Source organism: Nilaparvata lugens, chromosome 8, assembly GCF_014356525.2.
Source record: "Nilaparvata lugens isolate BPH chromosome 8, ASM1435652v1, whole genome shotgun sequence".
Taxonomy (NCBI): domain Eukaryota; kingdom Metazoa; phylum Arthropoda; class Insecta; order Hemiptera; family Delphacidae; genus Nilaparvata; species Nilaparvata lugens.
This window is the reverse complement of record NC_052511.1, coordinates 8545383-8565442: the sequence shown is the minus strand read 5'-3', so window position 1 is coordinate 8565442 and position 20060 is coordinate 8545383. Positions and strand designations below refer to the sequence as shown.

Here is a 20060-nt window from a genome sequence, read left to right as displayed (position 1 = left end):
GTGTTAGTGTGTGTTGTTGTACTGACACAGTTGTAGTAAGTAGTTGAAAGTTGAAAGTTGAACAAGCTGACTTGAGTGTGTTTTGTTCCTGCAAAGCTTGCACAAGGATAAGTTTGGGAAGCCGAAGGCGTTGAATAGTAGTCAGTTGGTGAACATAAGGAAAACTGGGTATGTCAATCTGCATTCTCATGTCAGAGCCTGTCAATTGTTTCTTGTCAAAAATTTGCAATTTATTTGGTTCGCTTTTATCCAGGTTGCCCTGCTAGAAAATCATCTCCTCGTCATGTATTTCTCTTGAAGACAAATTGAAATTCAGTATTTTCAAATTTCAATTTTCCATAGATTGATTGATGGTGAATTCTAGTTTATAAATATTTGCACTCTAAATATTAATCATGAAGTGTAAACATGACCTATTTTTGGACAATTTCTATCTAAATTTGAGAAAGGAACAGTTTTGGGCTTTAAGCCTGTTGTTCCTTCCCCAATCATTCATAGTTAAGAATTATATTGTATGTATCAATTTATAAATGAATAATAAATGATGGTGTGCAGAATAGTGTACTGTATTACACCTCTTTTGAAATTAGCTTGATTTTCAAATTATCAAAAATAATTGATGATGTGCAGAAATTTGCTGTAAACCTCTTGAAACTTGAAATCTTTTCAATCAATTTCAAATTATGTTTATACAATAATTCTGTACTCTGTAATTTGAAATGTTGAAATTTGAAATAATTCATAAAATCAGCCATCCAAGAAACCATCTCAATTCCATACCATCACGAGAAATCGTAGAACTTGTGATGGAAACTGGTGGGAAAATAGTTATTCGTGCAACTAGTGCGCAAAGTGACAGTTTGCTGCACCGAAAGAAACGTTTACGCCCGAGCCGTAGGCGGGGGCGGAATGGTTTGTTGAGTGCAGCAGAGGAACTTTGCGCACGTATTTCACATTAAAATTTTTCCTACAGTTACCATTGAATATGAAAAGTGGGTAATTATGGGTAAAATTCCCTGAAATCCATCAAATGTTTTTTCTGTGTAATTTTATTATTAATAAATAAAATTGAATAATGTAGTAGTGTTTGAATGAAGGGGCGGCTGTCACTCATGTGGTGGCTGTCCTCGTTGTCCATCGTTATTATTATAACGTGCACCTCACTATACCACAGTCACTGTTACCAACTTCATTTTGATTTTGCTGCACTGGTGCTCCATATAACCTACTAACTATTTTGCGTTGCCATGTTGCAAATCTGGAGTGCAGAAAAAATTTTTCCCGCACTAGAGCGGAAAAGTGATTCTTTGCGTTCTGTAATCAGTGCAGGAATGACCACTTTTCAACGTAACTGTAGGAAAAATAATTTAATGTCAATAATTTTTACTTTTGAATGTACCAGAAGGCCCGCCAGCCTCGCAAAAACAAATGAAAAATTTCAAAGGAAAAATTAAGTTTTGAAGCTATTTATGGCTCAGTTAGTCATGCTTTAAAACTTAGCAATAATGCATTGTATAATATATTTTATAGCAATTTGGAGTACTGTAATAAAATTATATTCTAGCTCATTTTCCAGTAAATAATCCATAAATTAGCTATCAACGAACTAATTGTGACACCATCTCAATTCCGACATTACGAGTAATTTTAAAAGTTGTAAGTGATGGGGGATAAATAGTTGAATGACAAAAGGTGTCTTACTGATTCTTTATACACAAAATTCGAGTTTTAGTACTGATGCGAAAATAAACCATTGTAACACATTTTTGTATGGAAAATTTAAATTTCAAAGTGAAAAATATGCATATTAGAATTCTAACTTGTAAAAAAGATTGTGGATTCACATTAAAGCTGCGTTTACACCAAGTTAATAACTTAATCCTTATAGATTCTATTAGCATAGAGAAACAATAGCGTAAGTAGATATCCCATGGTATAGGGAGTTTATGTCTTAACTTTCACTGTTATCTCAAGCCGTTAATCCACATAGTTATTTCCCGTCAAGCTGTGTGACACTGGTAGTCTCTCATATTGTGCCGTTCATACACTCTCACCCAAACAAAACAGTAAAAATCGACAATAATCGAAAGTAATCGGCTTGAGATAACAGTAAAAGTTACGACATAAACTCCCTATACCAAGGGATATCTACTTACGCTATTGTTTCTCTATGCTATTTGTTTGAACGGAACTTGACAAACACATATGTTCATCATGTGTATGATAAGTTATGTTCAATCTAATAGAATCTACATAGATTTGGTGTAAACCTTAGACCAGTTATAGAATAGACACGCCCCATACTAAAAGTCGATGAAGCCAACATCTACTACCATATCGCCCCATTGTGACGTCAGCATCATATAGAAAACTTTTCTGTAGAGTTTGTTTACATTGTTTTCTATAGCAGATTGTGACTATTTCAGATGTAAGTAAATTATTAAAGAACTAAAATTATATAATTAAGAATTTATAATTATATATTATATAATGCTGACGTCACGATGAGGCAATATGGCAGGAGATGTTGGCTTCATCGACTTTCAGTATGAATATACAATGGGGCGTGTCTATTCTATAACTGGTCTAAGGTGTAAACACAGATTAAGTAGTATAGAAACTATTATTGATCTGAGAGAAATACACGAAGATCCATTTTCATTCAAATTTCAGCACTCATCTATCCTACAAGTGCAAACATTGTAATCGTTATTTTTCGTTGTAATTAAAGCTTCTTTATTGTTCCAATCAGTAATAGTAGTTGGAAATTGTTACATGCATGCTTCAAATTTTCACACTTATTCTCATCATTATTTATACGATAATTTCTTTACAGTAATTTTGATAATAATCGACAGTAATCGGCTTGAGAAAAAACAGTAAAAATCGACAATAATCGACAGTAATCGGCTTGAGATAACAGTAAAAGTTACGACATAAACGCCCTATACCATGGGATATCTACTTACGCTATTGTTTAAAGCATAGGAGCTTTTAGTAAACGTCAGGAATTGAAGGAATGATTTATGTTCGAATAATACTATCTTTTATGATTATATGATAATTAATATATATGTATGATGTTGTGATCAACAGTATTTCAAGTTCAATCATTTCATGCTATTGAAAAATTCACACTGACATATAAGTTGTGACCAAGTCTTTTTTATTTTATGTCAAAATGTTTCCTTCTAAAACTTTTTTATTCAAGATTATACGACTCTTTTGAAAACTTGTAGTTGAATAGACGGTCAACTCTCTGAGAGCCGGCACAGCACTAAAATACCCTAGAAAGCCCGCAATACTGAGACTTCTGTTGGGCTCAGTTTAGCTGACGATTATCTTGATGATGCCTATAAAAGATGGCTTCCTCCGTTTTCTGTGATAATTATTACTGTACTTCCATAATTATCATTATCCCCTAAAATCATACTTAGTCATGATATTTCGATTAATCGACCTTTACTAATGTACTTGAGTGTGTGAATTACAGAGTCAGTTTCAAAGTACTACTGGGCCCCATCTTCAGAACATTTATTACTCAATTCAGTACGCTCTGAAGATATGACCCAAGTTTCACTTTTACAACAGCAATTACATGATTCATAAGATGAAAATGTGTTTCAAAGGATGAGGCCCTATCTTCAGAGCATACTGCGAGTAATAATTAACTTGAGTAGGCTACTGAAGGTACTATAGATGAGGCCCAGCTCTTTAAAGCCATCGTAATAGAATGAAAACAACTTTATTGTCAAAACAATTTGATTTATTAAACAAAAACAAACTCAGTATACTAGAATATTAAGACTGTTCAAGAATAGAATTACAAATATAATTAGTGTAACAATCTATACTAATATCTCAAATTGTTTTAATGAATCGATGGTTTTGCCAATATTAAGTCGTTTTCATTAAATATGGATACCTACAACAATATCACCTTAACAATAACAAAGAATGTAAATCCTCCATAATTCACAAACATTTAGGCCGGTTACAGAGCTCGACCGACCGTCAGTGCGTATGTACCATCCTGACCGTACGCATCGATGAATCAGTTTTACACATTCAGAGCTCGACCGACCGTCAGTGCGTATGCACCATCCTGACCATACATCAGTTTTTCTGACTCACAAAATGGACGCCTTTACAGATTGTTATTGCAGCTTATTATCTTCGTAAACGAAAGATTAAAAGACGTAGATATCAAGTTCACCCGATGGTCGCCCAAAGAGCATTTCAAAGGGAATTTAGTACCATTATATACATCATTGCTTGGGGTGAAGATACATTTTTCAACTACCTCAGAATGTCCATCAGAAATTTTGATGAGTTATTTCGAGCTTGTATCACCATTGGGAATACTTGCAGTTATTTTAAGCTACGGATCAAATAAATGTAGATAATATTAATAATATATGATTTTTTAATAAAAAAATTAGAAATGATTGAAGAAATGTACAGAAAAACTTTGAATTCAAATATGACAATATTAATTGAATTCACTCATTATGCTATTCAATTCAATATCAGCTGATTGTCGGGCAGAGGTGTCAGCACATTGGTTATGTTGCGATCGGGCTACTGATCAATACAACTCTGAAAGCTTCTATTAATTGTTTCATTAGCGCGTCAGTCGACCGATGGAACGGATGCGCACGAGCTTGACCGATGGTCTTCGTACGCTGTATAAAACGCATGATACTGACCGTACGCATGCGTGCTGTCAGTCCTGCTCTGTACGGATACATGGAATATCTATGGAAAGACAAGCGCGACTGACGTACGCACTGACGGTCGGTCGAGCTCTGTAACCGGCCCTACGGCCGGTTTCTGAACTCGGGATTTAGCCAAGTTCTAGACTCAAAACAGCTGGAGTCAGAAAATTGGCTTTCCAAAACGGGGTGTAGTTGCAGCTTTTATCACAGTAGTCGAAGTTTTTATTTTCTCATTTATATAGTTTTCTTGACAAAATTAAACATCCCTAAATAATTCAAAATAGCTGAAACTTTGCACTATTTTCTCTTTATTTTATTTTGTGTTCAATTTTCTAGTTTTTTTTTAATTAATTCAATCGTGACTATAATTACGTGACTACGACTATGCCCCGTTTCGGAAAGCCAATTTTCTAACTCCAGCTGTTTAAAGTCTAGAACTTAGCCAAATCCTGAGCTTGGAAAATGGCCCTAAGTGTTTACAAACACAAAAGTGATGACATTTTTAGTCATCACTGTTGAAGTGAAATTTGATACAATGTTAGTTGGGTTAGATTAACGGCCAAGAACTTGGAATATTATGATTGTCAAGAATAGAATTAATAATATATTTTGAATTTGTGGGGGTATTTGAAGTGCCTGTTTTGTTTTAGTGAGTTCGAGGTGCCGAGTTTGAATTTTGCCGGGCAAACGCACAAATGGCGGCTGAGCGGACTGCTACAGAAGGGCACGGAGCGAACGAGAGACTCGCTGCTCGACGACCTGGCACTGGCGCTGCGATTCATCCTCATCACGGCGCGGGCGAGGCTCGTGTCGCACTTCTTCAGCCTGTCGCAGGCGCTCGCCTCATTCGTTACCGGTGCTCTCAAACTTCTCGGTCAGTTTATAATCTATTTTAATGTGATAGCCTAGATAAAAGATAGCATAAAAAGATATCCCATGCTCCAATATAGTCCATGTTCCAATTTCAAGCCGATTTATTGCTATCTGTAGCCGAATACTGTCGACTATTCTGTCCAGTAGTGTAGCCAGGAATTTGAAATGGAGGAGGATTTACCAAAAATGTTGTTCTCCATATAGACTTCATCTAGTGGATTTTGTTGGGTGGGGGATAATTTAATTTTTTGGGTCTCTTTTTCGAGATCATTGGGGGGGGGGAGTTGTAGGGTTGTAACCTAGAAACCCCCCCTTCGCTACGCCCCTGCTAGTGTCGATGATTACTTTTGGTTGGGTGAGAGTGTAAGAACGGCACAGTAAACCTAGCGCCGCAGTGCAGGATGGTTTCTCACAGCTTGGCGTTGTTGTCATTTGAGATGGGTGTCTGGCTTGGAAGTGTTTCGGCCGCATTGCAGGATGACTGTTAACAGTTGCCGGAAGATCAACAGCTGGGTTTTTTTCGTTATTTTTCGTGATAGAGAAATTCTGATTGCAGATTCGTTCTGGAAACTTTTTACTGGTGACTGGGGTTATTATTGACACACAAAAATAAAATAGTCGTGAGAAAGAAAACTGCTGATGAACGCGAATAAGACCGTCACTCCATTGTTCTATTGTCTCGGCTGCTTGGCTGAGCCTGGCTGGAGGGATCAAATAACCGACTGGATTGATCTTTCGTCTGTCCGCTAAGCGGAACTACGCCGACCATTTCTGGGTGGAAGATGTTACTGCGGCCGCTCGCATTCCCACCAACGCTGCTATTACTTGCTGTCTCAGCGCCTAGTCCGAGTCAGACAAGCATCCAGCCTGCACTGCGGAGCTAGGTTAAGAGAGACTACCAGTGTCACATGGCTGCACAAAGAAGACTTCTGGGACTACCAGCTTGAGTTAACAGTAAAAATTTGGAACATACGAAACTTAACAATACGAAACATACAAGCATACTCGTAAACGCCCTATACAATGGGATATCTTCTTATGTTATATTCTCTGTATGATTATAGTATGTTCTGGCCTGGGAGCCGAGATCATGTGGGAGGATCTTGGAGCAGCAAAACCAATTCACAGTAACAAACTCAACATCTTTGTCATAGACTGCACATCAATATTATTATAGTAGGCCTACCTGATTCAGTATCAATGAAAGCATCTGTATCATGAACTGTTATTTACGAGTCGAGCAAATAAGTCCCAAATTAGCTGACATCAACCACCCTGAAGACTTCTGCAACTGTAAATTTTGACGACAGGGAAAACAGCTGGGATACTCATACTATGAACCTCTGTAAACGTTTATCTAGAGTGACATATTTACTTGGCAAGTTGAAATATTGTACCAGCTTTGATTTGGTCATCAATGCCTATTATGCTTTTTTCCATGTTCATTTGTTATATGGAATTCTGATCTGGGGTAATGCTCCTGGTGCTAAAGATGTATTACTGTGGCAAAAGAAGGCTCTGAAAGAATGATTGGCATCCCATCCACTGAGTCTTGTAGGGATCATTTTGTAAGACTAGGAATACTCACTGTACCGTGTCTATTCATTCTTAATTGTTTGCTCTTTGCTAAAGGTAATCTCGATAAATTAATGCAAAGAAGCGATATACATAGTCACATCACAAGAAATAGGAATCAGCTGCAGGTAACGCAGGCTAGATTGACTAAGACTCAAATGAACTTTGAGTATATGAGTATAAAATTATTTAATAAGTTACCATTAGATGCTAGAGATGTTAGTTTTAGAAAATTTAAAACTATAATGTACAAGTTCCTGAAATCCAAACCACTATATTCACTCCAAGAATGGAATGACTTGAGTATAGAGAGCCTTTCTTTTTTATGATTTATTCCACTGTTCAAATATATTCATAGGCTATATCTATTCATGTATCATTTATGTATAGAACTCATTTTTTGTTGAAGTTATTGTGATATGTGTTCCGACTCCTTATTGAATTCTGTGAAACGCTTTATTTTGTATCTGTCTGTGTGACTGTTGTATGTTTTATGTTTCCTGATGACTATGTCTATTGCACTATGTGTTCAACGACAATAAAAAATTCAATTCAGCTAGAAATAAATTTCTATGAGAGCTACTGTCCACAAATTATTGTGTTGATAATAATTGTTATGACTCTCGCCCATTATATCGCTCAGTCACTAGAGGCCTGGATCTATCCTTACGTCTCATCAAACAGGTTCGACTGGACAGCTCGTCTAAGCAGTGAGACCTGAACGTTATTACCTAGTCTCTTTGGACGTATGCAAGCGAAGAGCCTTGAAAAATCTAATTGTGGTTGAACCTTCGAATCAGTGAATTTTCCAATTTCAGTTTTCATTGCGTATAGGGTAGCTTATTCACAAATTCTCTCTATAAAAGAAAAATCACTTCAAAATTTGATTTAAAAAATATATATACTAGAAGAACGGATATCTCAACCAACTAATATCTACGATATTATTCAATATTAATTTAGGACTTGTAATGAGGAAATTTTCGATTTTCAGATATTCTGATTGGTGTGCCATCACTGCTTGCTCATAACCTGGACGCTAAACTCAGAGAGGAAAGATGCCGCTATCTTGTGGCAGAACTGGTTTGTAGGGTGAGTTATCCACTTTTTTCATTATATTTCTCTCTTAAGCCCGGTTGCACAAAAGCCGGTTAAATTTTAATCGTAATCAATTTTACAAGAACCAATCAGAGAAGGCTCTTTCGGAAATCATGCAGGTTAAATTTTAAACGTGATCAATTCACAAAAACCAACCAGAGAAGGCTTTTTTGGAAATTATGCTTCTCTGTTTGGTTCTCGTGAAATCAATCACGATTAAAATTTAACCGGCTTTCGTGCAACCGGAACTTAATCTCCATGATTCTTTATAAATTATTCTGTGTCATGCTATGCAAATTCAAACAATTGCGCAGCTGTGCTCTATTGATAGATACTATCGATATTAATTCAATACATGTCCCAATCTCAATAAATATTCAGATCACGTTCAGGTAATTAAGTATTAGATTTCAGACGTTAATAAATTGGCATCGTTGACGTCTCAAGCATCTCATTAGTAAGATTGATTTAACAACCTAATTTCATTCATCAATTGAACCACGAACAGCAACGGAAGCTCTACCACTGATCAAATTTGAAATTGCTCACCGATACTTGATTAGATACAATATCAAATAAATTTTTAAGCAGTATGTGATTACATAACCTCAACCTTTGGACAACATTAACTTTTTATCAAAATTTATGGAGAGGAATAGTACAGGCTCAGTCTAGTTTTTCCTTCAATGTCATAATTATTATTATGATTGTAGTATTTTGTACAATAAATAAATATCTGGCAATTATTTTTTGGTAAATACAAACTGATGGTTAGAAATGTGGGTTTCTAAGATAATTCTTGCTATTGATTCATCGTTTGTTGTGTTTGATGTAATGGTTTTGTTGCAGAGAGAATTTGAAGATTCGTTAGAGTTATTATGTGGATTTGTACGTCGTCAGTTGAAAAGAGCTGCCACCGAAAAATTTGAAGTGGAACGTGAAGCCTCCCATCCTCCCGTACCAATACCGTATTTATTTCTAACACCAAAGGTAATTCAATTTTTTTCAAGTGATTAATTTTAATTATGCAAAAAGTAGAGACTTATTTCTAGGTTCAAGCTCACAAATACCATAGAATAAGACTAGAGTAAGTCCTAGTTGCACGAGTTTAATCTTGTTTTTTCTCTCCCAATAATTTCATTGTGAAGTGTACGTGAAAATGAATAAAGGATAAATTAACAATGTACTCTATACTAATTCAAGAAATTCAAGAGCTAAGTTATAAATAATCTTGGAGTGAAGATCAATAGCTTCAAGTTTATACATAGTCAAATATAGTACATAATTTGTAATGATTAGTAAACGAAAATCCAAAGATTATACAATTTGCATTCCTAGTCCCTTGTAAAATTCTAATACTGTATTTCTTTTTTGTGTAGTTGAGATGTTGATATTGTGGTAATTATTCATATTGAATGAAAAATACTAAGAAATTGTCAAAAAAACACAGATTTATTACTGAGTTTATCAGAGATTGACAATGGTGTAATAACCGAAACCGGTCTTTCTAATTATCAATAAATCAGTGGTTTTTTGACAATTTCTTAGTCTTTTTCATTCAATAATACTGTATTTGATATTATTTCATTCTTGATCGAGCTGTATCTTATGCGGTGCTGTTTTTATAATATAATTCAATCTGATTGAATTAGTCCTAGCAAAATCAATATAAAAGACAGTATACCAAATCTAACCTACTTTGTATACCAAGATGGTACTCGTGAACTAGGGTACCTTCTTATGCTGGTGGTTGTATCATGTAATTCAGTTAATATATCCATTATTTGAATCATATTTCGTGATATTATTTCCACATTGATATTATTATTTCGACTCTTGACTTGAAGCATAATTTCTATTGTACTTTCCTTGAGTTTATATTTCTTTTGAAAAAGCTTCTCTAGATAATATTTCTCCAATTTTCAATGTTGTTTGTTTCAGGGCGTTGAACTGGATTTGAGACTGTATAGTAAAGATATTATGAAGAAAGCTCTTCCGATTTTAGTTTCGATTTTAGAGAAGGAAACACGAGGCTGGTTTCTTCATTTTAGAGAGCGACTCATCTCTGAACTGCGTGCTCAAAAACTGCCTGATGAAGAAATTGAAAAGGTCAGTGAAATTGTATAAATTGTAGAAAAGGTAGTAGAAGTGAAGTAGTGTAGCTGCGTTTACACCAAATATATTAACAAAATGTTTATTTTCCGTCCTTATAGATTCTATTAGATTGAACGGAACTTGACAAACACATATGTTCATCATGTGTATGATAAGTTATGTTTAATCTAATAGAATCTTGATACCTCCCTCGCGTTCGCTACCTTTCAGCCTGCCGCTCTGCTCTGCTCCCCACGCCATGCATCAACCAAATGAGTGGTTGACCCACCCGCCACCAGGGTGCGCCTCAGTCGCCGCCACCCGTTCCTGCGTTTCTATTGGCCGAGCACCGCCGGCCAATAGCAGCGCAGGTGAACTCGGGGACTGTGAATAAAAGGGGGCTACTCAGCTACCCTCGATAGCACTTGCTCACTAGCAGCCTTCCACTGAAGAGCCAGAAGAGACCACTACCAGAGACCACTACCAGCCGAGACCACTACCGAGACCAGGAGCAGAGCAGCGAGCAGGCCAATGAGGGAACCACGGCGAGACTAACCGCAACCTGAGGTGTCTTCCTTGTCTACTACCCAGCCGATGCCTAGGAGGAACCGAGCCGGCCGCCGAACCCAGAAGAGGAGGGCCCTACGTCGGCTTCGCCAGGTGGAGGAGAGGCTGAGGCTGTACACCGCCGCGCCAGCTGCGCCCCAAGACTTAGCGCCCCAGCCTAACAACTGGCGCGCGGTTCTGGATGCGCGGGTTGGGTGCCGAACCGACATCGGAGTGTGTGCAGCGGAAGCCTACGACCCTGCCTGCCCGGGGTTTGACCGAAGGCCCCTTCTAAACGAGGAAGTGGTCGAGGAGGTCCTCCCGGCGGAGATTCGGCACGACCTCTGGCTAGTAGATCACCCGGTCAGCCCTCTCCGTAGCCCGGGTAAACCAGAGTGGAGACTGCGAACCATTGACTTGAGCCCCTGCCGGCCTGCTCTCGCACCAGACGGACCTGCCCGGGACCCTCGCGCGGCGTGGTATCGCGCCAGTCGACGACTACTAAACATCTAGCCTGCCTTGGTCCCTTTTAGGGCCACCAGCAACAATCTTGGTCCCTTTTCAGGGCCACCAGCAACAAACTTGGCCCCTTTTCAGGGCCACCAAAAGCCATTTTTTTTCAGACAGTGGTAACAAACCCCTCGCTCGACCCGACTGACTAGCCCAATTGATGAACGAGCCACACCTTCCGCCATATCAATCTATAAGGACGGAAAATGAACATTTTGTTAATAACTTTGGAATTATAGATTCTATTAGATTGAACGGAACTTGACAAACACATTTATGTTCATCATATGTATGATAAGTTATGTTCAATCTAATAGAATCTATAAGGATTTAGTTATTAGCATTTTGTTAATAAGTTTGGTGTAAACCCAGCTTAATGGATTAAAGATCGATTCAATTAGCAAGGAACTAACATTTTGATGTTTATTTCAAGATTGCGATTAAACAGTCTTTTTAAAAAGCCAATTTATTTGATAACCACATGTTACAATAATTTTAAAGCTTGCGATAGAGAACCGATAGCTCGGAACTGACTACTAATTACAAAGTTACCTTCCACTACAGCTATGCTTCATCAACAATAATAGAATGAGGAGTGCTGAGTTAATAAGTAATTCGCTATACAATTTATATTCAAGTCGCATTATTGTATCTGATATATTTCATCCACATGAAAATTGATACACAACAGAATAGACTTACTGTTATGACTGCTGCTGGATTTCCAGTTATTCAATCGCATTAGTAAAAAATTACTCAAATTCATAGAGTTACATTTTCATGGATTATCTGTTTCAATCTCTGTCTATTTTATCAAAAAAAAATTTCTGCGACAGTGGGATAGTACAATTAGAATTATATTCATCATGAAGCATTGAAAAATTATATATTTGTTGACATGAAAAATGAATATTTTTTAACAAATCTTATTTACTCTGAAAATAAAACTTCTGTAGCCTATTTGTTGATCAATTGATTAATCGATGAGTAGATAGATTCAATGTACTCCGAATCCATCAGCATTGAAAAATTATGAATTATTTTATATAAAAATGAATCTTTTTAAGAAATCTTATTCACTTTGAAGATACAATTTGTGTAGCCTATTTGTTGATGACAATAATCGATGAGGAATTCTCACTTCAGAAAATCAAATTGAGGAAACTTCTTGCTGTATCTTTCCTGTATTCCTTATTATGCTTGAAAATTTGGCTATAATACTTAGTGCACTAAGAATGAACTTATTTTTTATCGTTTTGTTTTTAGGAAGTAAATGAGGCTGTGATGAAGGAGTACCTCCAGAAGGTGTATTCTAGCATATTGGCCAATCCAGAACTGAAAGGTCTGGGCGATGGAATTCCACAACTCCTAGTAGAACAAGCACAGTCTGTCGTATTAATGCATAGGTAATTAATGATTTTATTCAATTTTAAAAGGTAGTCATCTATGTTATTCAGAGATATCTTGTTTGTTGCTTCTCAGCTTTCATTCTTTATTCTTTTATTGATTCATACAATAAGTACGTCATCAAAATGACACGGAGAGAAAAATAAGGTAACATTGTGCAATTCCTCTCCCTAATTTAGATAAGGTTACACATAGTCCGAAATAGGTCAAGTCTATCATTTAGGGCCGGTTTCCGAGCTCGGGACTTGGCCAAGTCCTAGACTTTAAACAGCTGAAGTCAGAAAATTGGCTTTCCAAATCGGGGCGTAGTCGCAGTCATTGTCATAGTCACGTTTGAATTAAATTTCAAAAAACTAGAAAATTAAAAACTAGATAAAATAAAGAGAAAATAGTGTAAAGTTTCAGCTATTTTGAATTATTTAGAAATGTTTAATTTCGTCAAGGAAAAACGTTTCCAATGATAGAAATGAGAAAATAAAAACTGCGACTACTGTTATAAAAACTACGATTACGCCCCGTTTTGGAAAGCCAATTTTCTGACTCCAGCTGTTTAAAGTCTAAAACTTGGCCAAACCCCGAGCTCAGAAACCGGCCCTTGTTGTGTTCAAAGAATAATAAATTCTTAGTTCTACATTCAAGAATAAAATTTATTTGTTAATGTATTCCGTATGCATGGGTGATCCACGGTATATAGAAGAAGACGGTAGGTATCACGCGCTATATATTTGTGCTAAATTTCCGGTGTAGCTGTCATTTTATATGCAATCATCTGTTTTTAACAAATACGTTCCATAAATTGCCAATGGATGTTAAAAACTTCGGTTTGTGGCGATGACGCAATCTAGCTGACTGGCCACTGCGCACACATTTCGTGACCCCTACCGTTTCCATCTAAATACCGTGGTGTGATCTACTCACTACAACTCAATGTGAATGCTGATTTACTCTTTTACTGATCTCAACTTCTTCTGTCTATTTATGTGCATGGAATGATTGAGAATGAATGGATTCTTATATTTGATATTTTTTTTCTATTCCAGAGCTGTAGAAAATGTACAAAGGAAACTGACAAAGATGAAGGAGAATCTCAAACAGAGACTGGAATACATTCATCCTATTCTGTCGAGGATAGGTCCGTGGATCAGGGATAAGCTACACAAAGCTGAGGTAATAGCAGTATGTTATTTGTGTAAGAGTTCGGCCTTGAATATTTTGTGAAAAAATTGATAACTTTCTGTTGAAGTTGATACACATTGTATCAAGGAGAATACTCGAATATATTGTGAAATGTAAATACACCGTCTCCCCGGAGAGGTTTACATGTGTTCGGTGCATGAATGGGCACGTAATATAAAATCAAACGTGTAAACCTCTTCGTGGGACACGGTGTATATAGTAGAACTAGCCGTCAGGCTAAGAAAACTAAGACTAAGAAAATAATTATTGATTTGTATATGATACTAGCCGTCAGGCTCGCTTCGCTCGCCATATCCGTCTAGCCAGAGGGCTCCGCCCCCTGGACCCCCCGACTGGATCGTCTAAGAATGAGATCAGCATTATTTCATTTGAGCATTTTTATCATGTTAGGACGATCCAGTCGGGGGTCCCGACTAAACGTGTGGCTAAACGGATATGGCGAGCGAAGCGAGTAGCTCTTATTGAAGTAGCAGTGCCCAATCAATTTTTCCGCGATAAATGCATTTCAATCTTCAACTTGGTGCCAACCTAACAAAGTCAACTCAACTTAATGCCAACCTGACAAAATTATTAATTTAGTTATCAGTTAACAACTGTTTCGAAGAGGTACTCTCTCTAGATTATAAAGGGACCTACCAAATTTGAACGTTTTTTGGTCAGGTAGAATTTTAGTTCTGCGAGTGAGTGAGTCAGTCAGTCAGTCAGTCAGTGAGTGAGTGAGTGCCATTTCGCTTTTATATATATAGATATCTTGAATATACTTAACCAACTTTTTGGTTAAGAAAGTTGACTATAAATAGCTTAACAGAATTGTTATAAAGTGTTTTGTTATGTAAAATGACATCAATTTGAATAACTCTCCTTGCTATCCAGCTTTCTATTTACGTTTCAAGTTGACTTGTTATCATTGATAATGTCTTTCGCAAACTGCTTAAATTTGAGTATGACTTTACTGACATTTTTTTCATTTCAATTGTTGTGTTATCATGTTTTCTTGAGGTAGAATAGGGTAATACTTATTTGTATTTGTTCAAATGCTTAATCATTTAAATCATACAATTTTTATTTCAACCAGAAATCATGTGTGCTCAGAAATATTATTGAATTATGTATAATTTTTAATATTTTTTTTTCAAAAACACTATTTTCTTTCTCAGGAGAGCTTCATAGAAGAGTGCAAGTGGAGTGCTCATGAAGAAGCTCTACTTCTGTGTAATAACCAACATCTACAGCAGACTGTCTATTTCCTACATCGTGACCTGACCTTCATGAAAGAGGTAGGAACTTTGAACTTGATCAATAACTTTGATATCACAGTGTATCCATCAACATATATTAAAACATCTATTCGATTGCTTGAACAATACTCTGGACATTTTATCAGACTAAATAATAATAATAATGCCTCTGGTCGAGGGTACAACACGACCAGAGGAGTTTATTCAAATTATAGACATGATTACAAAAAGCATATAAGGTACAATTATTTACAAAGTATTAATACAATTGGTTGATTACTTGCTGATCTAAGAAAATGTGGCCCCCACTATATATGAATATGTGTCGGGATGCCACTAATTTTGCTATTGTTTAAGATTTTATGCCAAAAGTTAAAAATTCTAATAATAATACATTTTGCGAGTCATTAGAAGTTCATAAAAACCACATTTCTATACACAAATTTAAAAAAGAAAATTGATAACCTAAGATGTAGAAATTTTATAAAAATTTAACATAAAAAACATTTATAATACTCATGGGAAAAAAAGTCTAAAGACTAAATATAGAATTAGAAGAAGTTTTGGGCTGGCATCTGCTTTTTTGTTCCGCTATTTATGATTAAATATAGATGTATATAATAAAGTATTTAAATAGTGCTACTTGAACTATTTAATTATTATAGAAATAACTAGTACCCTCTTTATACACTTTTATATAAACGTGTTTATTTTAATTTACCAGTGATTAAATTAAGATTATTTAAACAGAAACTTCTATGAACTGGTTCTAACATAACTGAATAAGATTTTCATTACTGTAACAACAATTTGAAAATTCTTTGATTTCTAGGCCTGGTTTCCGAGCTTGGGATTTGGCTAAGTTATAGACTTTGAACAGCTGGAGTTAGAAAATTTTCTTTCCGAAACAGGGCGTAGTCGTAGTCATTGTCATAGTCACATTTAAATTAAATTTCGAAAAACTAGAAAATTGAAAACAAAATGAAATAATGAGAAAATAGTGCAAAGTTTCAGCTATTTCGAATTATTTAGGAATGTTTAATGTTGTTAAGGGAAAACGTTTTCAATTATAGAAATGAGAAAATAAAAACTGCGACTACTGTCATAATAACTGCGTCTACGCCCCGTTTTGGAAAGCAAATTTTCTGACTCCAGCTGTTTAAAGTCTAAAACTTAGCTGAATCTTGAGCTCGGAAACCATCCCTTAATAATATTATTGAACATAAAATAATGAGTTGATTTTCCCCACATAAGTCCGCTGTGCTAGTTGATTGTTTTTGTTGACAGCGTGAGCCTGTATTGCTGAAAGAGTTGAGGAAAGTGAAAACTCCGACGAGGACATTCCAATGGAGAACGCAGATCTGGTTTCCGAGGAATTGGATCGTCAGAAGATGCTTCCAAGGTCAGTCAGAGGTGATTCCCACTGTGTTGAGTGCCACTGCCACCTCCATCACCACGCCAAGATCTGATCCTAGCCAGGTAAACCATTTATTTATAATGTTTCTCGTAGTTTATAGAATATTTCCAACGTAAAGATAATTAGTACGATTGGATAATTATTATCGTTTAATATTGTGAACAATTATTGGCTTCATCATTTACTCTTATTGCACTCTCAGGTGATACAAAAAGTAAGGAATACTTTACTTCAACTAAGAAATACTATCCTTACTAAAATTGAGTTATACTTCTTCTTTGCCTCTGCCCAGTATGCCTTTAGAGCGTTGGGGTAGCCTCAGTCCATTTCCTCCATGATTCCCTATCCATTGCCATTCTCTTCATCTCTGGAACAGTCTCTCCTCTTCCCCTCTCCCATCTCCTCAATCCGATGAATACCTTGGACGTCCTACTGCTCTCCTTCGTTGCACTCTCACATTCACATACTGTTTTGTTTTGCAATCATCCCCCATTCGCTGTACATGTCCATACCAGCCCAACTGCCTCATTTCTATCCTTTTACTGACATCTCTCATGCCCACTTCTTCTCTTATTCGTCGTTGGGCTAATCCCCCACCAGAGAAACACATGTAGCCTCGGATTGGGACTGGAAAAACGGAATAAAAGGTAAGGTATACTACCGTCCTAAATTTAAGTATAACTCAATGAAAGTAGTGACAATAACCTACCTACATTCGAGCTGTTGTATAATATAGAATTGAAACCGTTTTGGGCTTTGTGGTACTTTGTGGAATTGGAATCTGTTGTGGTACTTTTCTAGAAGTTGTGTAATTCTGAATGATTGAATAAATGACAACAGTTTCATTTGATGCTTGAAACTACTTGCTTGAATTGACATACTGTAGTATTGCAGTTGATCACATCTAGCCAGTATACAATCGTTTAATCCAGTAATACTGAAAAATTATTGTTGGAATACTATAAAAATATATTTTGGATCTTGAGTATTTTGTGACAATATTTATGTTCTATTAGTCTCTTGAGGCTCTAAAAGTAATTTTTGAAGCTCATTAATTTCCGTGGAATTATTCGACATGTAACTAGGTAATTAATTCCTGTAGCTATGTTTTCTCATCATATTAACGAGTATCGCGCATTTCAATGTTATCATGCGATGAAGCTAAGGCCAAGGTTATATTAGTTCATGGTCATAGTTTGGCTGGAAGCAATGTCAAAACTTCATGGCCTCTCAATAAATTGGATCCCATTTATCGTATACATTAATTTCCATTCCATTTTGACCCAATGATATTTATATCCTAGGTAAGATGACTATAGTAAGGTCCACGTTATAATGGCAGTGTTTAATTAGGAATGGTATTGCTATCCTTGTCTATAATTCAACAAAGCGGATAGCGCTATCTCTTTCTCGCTCTTGCTCTGTTGCCAGATCGTCTTTCAACAGTGTAGAATTAATAATATTCCATTTTAATTATGAAAATTCATTATGAAATTATTGAAAAATATAATTGATCATTTTAAACGAGAACAGTTAATATTAATTACATCAATAAACCTGTATCAGCTACCAGATGGCATTGTTCTCCTATCTTTCACCACTGCCATTATAACGTGGACCTCACTATAGGTGTACTGAAAACTACGACAATCTCTCAACTAAGGTAACTTCATTAATCTTTTTTTCGAGAGCAGTGAAAGGGATCTTGACAAACATATTTTTGAGAAAGAGACAAATAATAAATTCATTTTTAGACTATTTATTTTTAAGAAAACTTGAACCACTATTATTTGCTGGTTGATTACTTTTTTATCAGAATATAGTTAGAGGGTAAAGAACTCTTATCAGAGATACTGTGTGATAGTTGTTACTTTATTTAATGACAAGTGATGCACCTTCCATGTATTCATATTACAAATATTACCTGTCATATATTTTCAGAGTGGTATATTATCAGGATGTCGCAGTTGGGAACTGGCTACTTTTAATTCACTAATTACAAATACAGTATCCTTGGAATATTTTATCTCTGCTTATGCATTTGATAATTAAAAATAGTTGTCTATCAAAACATTTTTGCATTACAGATCAACTGAATAATTAATTTCAGTTGACTAAAGACTCTAAGTAAAGCATATGGTTCTTCCCCACTGCCACTGAACATGAATTTCCAGTGAAGCTATGAAATGCAGTGGAATATTTTATCTCTGCTTATGCATTCGATAATTGAAAATAGTTGTCTATCAAAACATTTTTGCATTACAGATCAACTGAATAATTAATTCAAGTTGATTAACGCCTCTAAGTAAAGCATATGGTTCTACCCCACTGCCACTGAACATGAATTTCCAGTGAAGCTATGAAATGCAGTGGAATATTTTATCTCTGCTTATGCATTTGATAATTGAAAATAGTTGTCTATCAAAACATTTTTGCATTACAGATCAACTGAATAATTAATTCAAGTTGATTAACGCCTCTAAGTAAAGCATATGGTTCTACCCCACTGCCACTGAACATGAATTTCCAGTGAAGCTATGAAATGCAGTGGAATATTTTATCTCTGCTTATGCATTTGACAATTGAAAATAGTTGTCTATCAAAACATTTTTGCATTACAGATCAACTGAATAATTAATTTCAGTTGATTAACGCCTCTTAGTAAAGCACATGGTTCTTCCCCATTGTCCCTGAACATGAATTTCCAAAGAAGCTGCTGAAATGCAGTGGAATGAAATAATGATGTCCTGTAATATGTAATTAAAATATTGCTTTTGATGACTTCATCCAAGTAGGTGTGTTGGTCTTCAATTTTTAATTTGAATTCTGGAAGCGTTCGCGTGCAAAACAATACATTAGTACTTGGAATATTCTGTCACTTGGGATTAAGTGTCAGTCATTCGACACGTGTGGTAGATTACAAAAAAAATGTTGAAGTTCACGTTCAAAGTTGTCCATCATCAACAATAGTGAATTTTCCCCTTATAAAGCTATTGCTAGATTCTAGAAAGCTCTTTTGGTGCTCGATTCATGCATGGCTAGAGAAAATCAAGAAATTGTGAAGTTCATGAACAAGATAATTTGTTTCGTTCAGGGTTTTGTTATTTATGTGTCAAATCAAATCAATTTATTTTCCACATTTTATCACAAAGATATGTAGGCTATCTTATGTAGTCTCAAAGATATTTAGTTGTTTATGATCCTTAAGAAGTGGTGTTTAGAGTGTTCAGAGAGTTTCTTACCATCTAAAATTGACTGTGGTCGGTCTCTAGTGCTCGAATCTAGGCTTCATAGGATCAGAGTAGAACTGTAGAGTTTCTCGTGAAGTGCTTTTCATCACCCATTCAAATTTAGGTTCAGATAAGTCTGAATTAGACGTTTAATTGG

General features: G+C 35.9%; 1 protein-coding gene across 4 annotated transcripts in view; it reads left to right on the top strand.

The window, feature by feature from the left end:
- LOC111056890 overlaps positions 1 to 20060 on the top strand; it is a 140907-nt gene that overhangs the window by 80435 nt on the left and 40412 nt on the right. For 3 of the 4 annotated variants that reach the window (XM_039433863.1, XM_039433861.1, XM_039433862.1), the window contains 9 exons: positions 97 to 168; positions 5369 to 5592; positions 8161 to 8258; positions 9114 to 9254; positions 10206 to 10373; positions 12681 to 12820; positions 13862 to 13988; positions 15176 to 15295; positions 16544 to 16735. In XM_039433863.1, coding sequence (XP_039289797.1) covers positions 97 to 168; positions 5369 to 5592; positions 8161 to 8258; positions 9114 to 9254; positions 10206 to 10373; positions 12681 to 12820; positions 13862 to 13988; positions 15176 to 15295; positions 16544 to 16735 — 1282 coding nt within the window. The remainder of the gene's footprint in view (positions 1 to 96; positions 169 to 5368; positions 5593 to 8160; positions 8259 to 9113; positions 9255 to 10205; positions 10374 to 12680; positions 12821 to 13861; positions 13989 to 15175; positions 15296 to 16543; positions 16736 to 20060) is intronic. The other variant, XM_039433864.1, reaches the window with a different exon arrangement.